Source organism: Perca flavescens, chromosome 16 (assembly GCF_004354835.1).
Source record: "Perca flavescens isolate YP-PL-M2 chromosome 16, PFLA_1.0, whole genome shotgun sequence".
Lineage (NCBI taxonomy): Eukaryota > Metazoa > Chordata > Actinopteri > Perciformes > Percidae > Perca > Perca flavescens.
Window position 1 is genome coordinate 29,690,074 of NC_041346.1, and position 7,656 is coordinate 29,697,729.

General features: G+C 42.8%; 1 protein-coding gene across 1 annotated transcript; it reads right to left on the bottom strand.

The window, feature by feature from the left end:
• Positions 1-6,447: 6,447 nt before the first annotated feature.
• On the bottom strand, positions 6,448-7,137 carry cldn5b (claudin 5b). Its single transcript, XM_028601280.1, has one exon. It carries the CDS (start codon positions 7,123-7,125, stop codon positions 6,475-6,477), a length of 651 nt encoding a protein of 216 aa, XP_028457081.1. The 5' UTR covers positions 7,126-7,137; the 3' UTR covers positions 6,448-6,474.
• Between the last annotated feature and the right edge of the window lie 519 nt (positions 7,138-7,656).

The window sequence follows — 7,656 nt, forward strand, 5'->3', positions numbered from 1 at the left end:
GTGAGACGAGATATGTACTTCACTGAGCAGTTTCACACAAAACTAAGTGGTAGTAAGTCCAACGTTGTTAAACTGCATCCACGTTTCCTTCACTTGCTTCCCTTCCTCCTGTCTTAGTCTGTCCCACCGAGGAAGCACGCTGCGAGGAGAGAGGAAACCAACAATGCATCCCATAACCCTTAAATTGTCTCCTTGACTCCTCCACTTGCTTCCCCACATATTTCTTTTCTTTTTTTAAACAAAGTAAGGTTCCATGGGGTCCACCAGAAGGGGGAAGGACTTTGCTTCTCTAAATCTAACTTACGAAGCTGATTTACTGTCTCCAGCATATGACAAGCACCTGATTAACAGCTCTGCGTTAGTTTGTCTCCACTAGATGTTTAATACCGTCACTGTCGGGTGTACAACACCGTTGTTTTTCAGAAAATGGAAAAGCGGCTCATTTTGACAACATTTTATTGAGTTATTTACCTCGGACGAAATGGCCTCGTTACGGTTTTAAATATTTGTATAAAATTCAAGACGGAGGTAAAGGGTGACCAATGGCATTAATTTATGAAAAATTATGACAAAACATGGAGATACATTTTCTTTTAAAGTGCTCATATTATGCTTATTTTCAGGTTCATAATTGTATTTTAGAAGTTGTATCAGAATAGGTTTACATGGTTTAATATTCAAAAGACACCTTTTTTTTTTTTTTTTTTTTTTTTTTTTTTTCTGCACATTGCTGCAGCTCGTCTTTTCACCCTGTGTGTTGAGCTCTCTGTTTTAGCTACAGAGTGAGACATCTCACTTCTGGTCCATCTTTGTTGGGAGTTTGAGGGCGTGCCCTGACAGTACGTAGGTAAGGACTACTAGCCAGTCAGAAGCTGACAGTACCTAGGTAAGGACTACTAGCCAGTCAGAAGCAGAGTATGAGGGTAGTGCCCTGACAGTACGTAGGTAAGGACTACTAGCCAGTCAGAAGCAGAGTATGAGGGTAGTGCCCTGACAGTACCTAGGTAAGGACTACTAGCCAGTCAGAAGTAAAGGCTGGACTACAATAGAGCTGTTTGGAGCAGTTGGTGAACAGTGTTTTCTGGTGGAGATGGTAAGTCCCTTTGGGGGGGGACTTTGGGCTTTTTCACTTTGTAAACCTATAATGTGCACAAAAAAGATATATAACACAATAAAGGAAAGGGAAATAACCAAAAAGCATAATATGAGCACTTTAAGGTGACCTGTAAGACTCCTTGCGGTATAATGGTTTACTTTGAGGTTTCTGAGAGACAGTGATGATGTGTTATAATCATAATTTGACAAATCGACACCGGCTTAATCCCAATATCATGAATGAGTTTCCATGCGGTGTGCTTTTTTCTTGTTGTGAACTGGCCCTTGTTTTAAGAAGAGATCCTGTGAGAGGTTTTAACCAGCAGAGGGCGACGCAGTGCCTTCATGTTCCTTTGACCCACTTCTGCTTCTAAATTCAACATTCATGAATCCCTTGAAACACTGCAGTGTGTGTACTGCGCAACAGTTTTACTAATTTAATGATTGTGACGTCTGTCGGCTTGAAGATAGAAGATGGTCGAAGCCGTTTTTTAAATCCGTGCATTTGACTGTAAAATATGAAATTTTATTGTGGTTTATTTCACAGACCTCTTGTTCCTGAATAAGCTGTTCATATTTTATTGTAATTTATTGTGTGCAGATGAAAATAAAAACAACGGCAGTACTTTACCACAGATACATAATGGATTTTATTTCAACATTTAAACCTTTTTTTTATACAGAGTTTAACAGAGTTTATTTCAGTTAATTTAGATTTTATTTTTCTCATAGCTTGGGACTCTCATTCGTCCGGTCTTGGCTCGGTCTCTATACACTCTGGTCTTGGTGATGACGTGGTCTCTGTTTAGGTGGTCTTGACTAAGACTCTGCTCTCTCCTGCTATCCTACAAAAAACAAATCCGACTACCCTTTTAGATGGGACTTGGTCTCGCATAGCCAGACCTTCCTCCACAGCGCTGCGGAGGAAGGTCTGGCTAGTCCACACAGCGTTCCAGGATGCGAAATGACTTGTGTGGTCCCGACAGCTTTGTAGGGCCAAAATGCTGGAACCCCACAACTTTAAAGGGCTATTTGATGGTTAAGACTTGGTTTTAGGGATAGAATTTTTTTATGTTTATGGTTAGGGTTAGGCATTTAGTTGTGATGGTTAGGGTAAGGGGCTAGGGAATGCATTATGTCAATGACTGGTCCCCACGAAGATAGAGCCACAAACCTGTGCCTATGTGTTGTTCCTGATTGTGTCCGTGTGCATGCACATCTCCTCTTTCTCCTTGTTTATCCACGCCAGGGCACTGATTGCTCCACTGGTCCAGATCTGGCCCGAGCTTCCTGACACTGGAGTTGCTCCTTGCTGATTGTTGTAATCACAGATGCTGTCCTGCCGGCTGCATTGTTCAGACCCCGCCTTGCATGCTCCTTGGGCCGTTTACCGCTCCGTCGGGGTGTGTGAACAGGATTATTTTGACGTCACTCTCTGGAAGTTGTTTGCTCCGTTTTTTTTTACGTCAAACACAAACAAAGTGCGTGTGCAGGAACATTTTGTGTTTCTGCAACAGATGAACTTTGCCCGAGTTATTGAAGTGACATTTGGCACATTTTAGAATAGACTTTAATTGTCATTTTGCAGTAAAAGCATACAACGAAATTTGCTTGTGCAAGCCTCTAAAACGACACTCCCTTTCATATACACACCAACACAATCAATAAAATGAGAAAAATATAAAGAACATTATCAAGGCATCCAATTTTGGCGTTAACCAAACCCCTCTCTCACGCTTACGGTCAGTACAAAACTCGGCCGCTCGTCTTTTAACCGGAACTGGCAACCATGAACTCACGACGCCAGTCCTGGCCTCGCTACGTTGGCTCCCGGTCCATTTTTAGAATACATTTTAAGATCTTATTGTTTGTTTTTAAAGGTCCCATGACATGGTGCTCTTTGGATGCTTTTATATAGACCTTAGTGGTCCCCTCATACTATATCTGAAGTCTCTTTATATAGACCTTAGTGGTCCCCTAATACTGTATCTGAAGTCTCTTTTATATAGACCTTAGTTGTCCCCTAATACTGTATCTGAAGTCTCTTTTATATAGACCTTAGTGGTCCCCTAATACTGTATCTGAAGTCTCTTTTATATAGACCTTAGTGAACTGTATCTGAAGTCTCTTTTATATAGACCTTAGTTGTCCCCTAATACTGTATCTGAAGTCTCTTTTATATAGACCTTAGTGGTCCCCTAATACTGTATCTGAAGTCTCTTTTATATAGACCTTAGTGGTCCCCTAATACTGTATCTGAAGTCTCTTTTATATAGACCTTAGTTGTCCCCTAATACTGTATCTGAAGTCTCTTTATATAGACCTTAGTTGTCCCCTAATACTGTATCTGAAGTCTCTTTTATATAGACCTTAGTGGTCCCCAAATACTGTATCTGAAGTCTCTTTTATATAGACCTTAGTGGTCCCCTAATACTGTATCTGAAGTCTGGGGGCCACTGTGGGGACCATAGGCAGGCTGGGGGGGAACTCATATTAATGTTAAAAAACCTCAAAGTAAAATGTTCATGCCATGGGACCTTTTTTAAATCTCTGTACATCTCAGACCTCCTTACGAGTTTACACTCCCTCACAGTCACTTTGGTCTACTGATCGACTTTGGCTGGTCTCTCCAAAAACCAGGTTTAAAAACCACCGGTGACGGCGCTTTTTCAGCTGCAGCGCCTAAACTGTGGAATGAGCTACCTGCACAGGTCACGTTGGCCCCCAACCCTCAAATCTTTAAAATCCCATCTTAAAACTCCCTTGTATTCCCTGGCTTTTAACCCAGCATGAGAACGGTGTGGTCTTATGTTGATGTATGCGTTCTATGTGTTTTTATATTTCTTGTCCAGCACTTTGTAAACCTTTTTTTTTGTTGTTTTTTTTAAATGTGCGCTATATAAATAAAATGGATTGGATTGGATATTGCACTGAGTCCCATTGTATAGAATCTCTATCTGTGCTGGCTGGGTGTGATGGCCCATGATTGTGCAGTTCTGTGATGGCCCTGGAGATAAAACTGTTCTGTAGCCTGGAGGTGCGTGCTCTAAAAGCCTGATAGCACTTGCCAGATGGGCAGCAGGGAGAAGAGATCGTTTTAGGGGTGTGTCTCATCCTGTATTTACGTGCTTATATGCTTTTTTAATGATGATTAATGTCAAGCTGCAAAGATTAATCATTGAGTTGTTAACAAGTTAATCGGCAACTATTTTTGATATATCGGTTAATCAGTTTGAGTCGTTTTCTTTCAAATTTGTGTGATGTCAGCTTGTTAAATGTGAATATTGTTCTAGTTTCTTCTCTCCTCTGTGACCGTAAACTGAATATTTTCGAGTTGTGGCCAAAACAAGATACTTAAGTACGTTGTTTTGGGCTTTTGGGAAACATTGATCCACATTTTTCAGCCTCTCAAATGTGGTGATTTCCTGGATTTCTCTGTTTTTATATCCTATCAAACTCCATAATTGGGTTGTGGGCTGAAAAAAGACCTTTTTAAAGACCTCACTTTGGACTTTGAGAAACTGTGACATTTATTACTTGTACGACATTGTATAAACCAAACAACTAATGCATTAATCCCGAAAATAACGGACCGGTTAATCCACAATGAAAAAATCATTAGTTGCAGCCCCAGGTTAATGAAATTAAATATCAGATATAACTTTTTAAAGGATGAGTACAAGACACTTAAATATTTTTTTTTCTCTTCTTTATTTGAAAAAGTAAGTTCTATTAATTAAAAGACTAGAAAATAATGACAGGAAGTAGAAAACACTGTACATGTATTCAAATGCAAATCCACCCTCTTTGATCCCACAACGGTGAGTGCTCATTGATGTGAAAAGGCTTCGCTGCCTGCTGCATGTTCACTGTGGGAACCAGTCTCATAAACATACGCTAAATGGGTCCACTGGGGGGGGCAGGAGGGGTATTTACAATGAACATCCGCAGCCAATCAGAGGACAGACACACACACAGAGAGAGAGAGAGACACACACACACACACACACAGAAACTGACCCAGCCTCTGAATGTGTTTGCTACCAGACTTCACTTGGGAGTTTTTCTTGCGTTGCATCACAGATTAAAACTCATCAGGAGCATAAATTAAAAAGCCGTGATGCCAGATTTTACACGTTCGTTCACGCTCAACAGTTTTAGAGCTGCAAAGATGAATCCATTAGTTAAGTATTGAATTAAAAATGCCAGCTATTTTGATAATGGGATTTGTCATTTTTTTTGTAAAATATGGATGTTTTCAGACAGTCGATCTCTTCTGGAAGACATTCGTAGTGTTAAACTCGTGTTAATTGAGATGTTTTCTAGAACGTTTTTACATGAAAAGTGACAAATAGTTGGGAAACTAATAGAGCTGCAAAGATCCATCGATTGCTCGTCAACTATTTAATCGATCATCAAAATTGTCGGTGATGAATTAATCGTTTTGAGTCATTTTTTCAGGGAAAAAGTGATGTCAGTTTGTTAAATGTGAATATTGTTCTAGTCTCTTCTCTCCTCTGGGACAGGAAACTGAATATTTTTGAGGTGTGGACGAAACGAGACATTTGAGGACGTCATCTTGGGCTTTTTGGGGAAACACTGATCCACATTTTTTTCAGCCTGAATTTCCCAGTTTTCTCTGATTTTTATATATCTTATCAAACTCAATTTCTTTGGCTTTTGGACAGTCCATACAAGGCATTTAAACACACCAGCTTGGCCTTTTGCGTAACTGGGAGAAGACATTCTGACATTTTTATAGACCCAACAACTAATGCATCAATCGAGGAAAATAATCGGCATATTAATCTTCAATGAAAATAACCGGTGCAGCCCTAACTTCCACTTGTGAACAACAGCATCTTTTGGCGCCACCAGTGGTGTAGTCTACGTGAGACGCAGGTATACGTGGTATACCCGCTAAGAAAGCTCCAGGATTTCCATCTACCCACTTAAAAATGCCCAATGACACGTAACAACATACTTTGCACTGCGATTTTGATATATTTTGAATTGTCATCCGTATTTTCTTCACATAGGATAAATAAAGGTAATTTCCACCGTAAATTGGTGCATAAAAGTGTATCAGAATACAGAAAATTAAGTCGTTGATGCTCAAAACTTCCCTGGGGGAGGACACCCAGACCCAGCCACTATGAAATGCCCCCACCCAAAAAAAAAGGCCCCTTCTAGCCCATACATATACAGTACAGTATACCCACTACAATACATTAGACTACACCACTGTTTGGCACCACATCATTCCAAACTTTCCCAGCAGCAGTAGCAGCAGAAGTTGTGTCGACGCTTTCCTTCAGCTCGGTTTCCAAAAATAAAAAAATAAATCCCCCCCCAAAAAAAATTTACAAAACTTAAAGTTTATACATAATGCTTCTTAAGGCTCAAGTCCCCGTTGGATGTGATCGTCTTGGTGGGGGCGTACTTGGGGTAGTAGGCGCCCCTGACCCCCTGGGAGAAGGAGCAGCAGAGCAGAGTCCCGCCGAGCAGCAGCAGCGCCGTGGCGGCCCAGCCGATGTAGATCGCCGCGCCGATCTCGCGCTTCTTGGACGGCGGGACCTGCGGGTTGTGGAAGTCCACGATGATGTTGTTGGCCATCCAGCAGAGCGGGACGAGCACGAAGAGCCCGCTCACGATGTAAATGATGCCCCCGGCGTTCACCACCTTCGCCTTCACCGTCTCGTCCTTGATGCAGTTGGTGCACTGCGCCCCGGCGACCGTCACCGTGAGCGCCACGACCCCGAGCACCGCCGAGATGACGGTGAGGGCCCGCGCCGTCTGCAGATCCTGCGTCAGCGCCAGCACCGAGTCGTGCACCTTGCACTGCATCTGGCCCGTGCTCTGCACCACGCACGACATCCACAGGCCGTCCCAGATGGTCTGAGCCACCACGATGTTGGAGTCGATGAAGGCGGTCACCTTCCACATGGGCAGCCCGCACGCCACCATCGCGAGCAGCGAGCCCGTGAGGCACAGCGCCAAGCCCATGAACTCCAGACACGCAGCAAGCATGACTCCTCTTGAAATCCTCCTGATGTGACAATGTAGAGTCAATTCTTATGGTCTCCGCTCTGTCTCTCCGTCTCTCTGTCTCTGTCAGCTGTCCCTGTGGTCTCTGAGTGCGTGCGCTCTGTGGCTTTTTTATTTATGTGACGCTGCTGCTGCTGCTGTTGCTGCGCTTTCCATCAAAACACAAGCCGAGACACTTCTGGGCCAATCAGGAGTTAAAGGCATCTTTGTCTCAGCCAATGAGGAGAGGAGGAGGGAGGTAGGGTGGTGGGGGGGAGGTGGTCTACCGGAGCAACAGCATCTCTGTGACACACACAAGGTTTCCAGTTTGGACTGGAGTGCACCAGATGTCTGGGGTCTTCCTGTAATTCAGAGTTTTCTGGAAGGAGGGGGGTGGGGGGTGTAAAGCTACTTTTAGACTTGGTGCTCAAGGATTTTATCAGGATTTTAAACTTATAATTTGACCAGGACGGTCAATCGATTTTAAAATATTTCGTAGAGGCAGAGAGAAGGGTTAAGGTTATCAGTGTTGTA

Bases quoted from the DNA above. Each gene is read 5' to 3' on its own strand.
- cldn5b (XM_028601280.1), bottom strand. From the start codon at position 7,125: ATGCTTGCTGCGTGTCTGGAGTTCATGGGCTTGGCGCTGTGCCTCACG.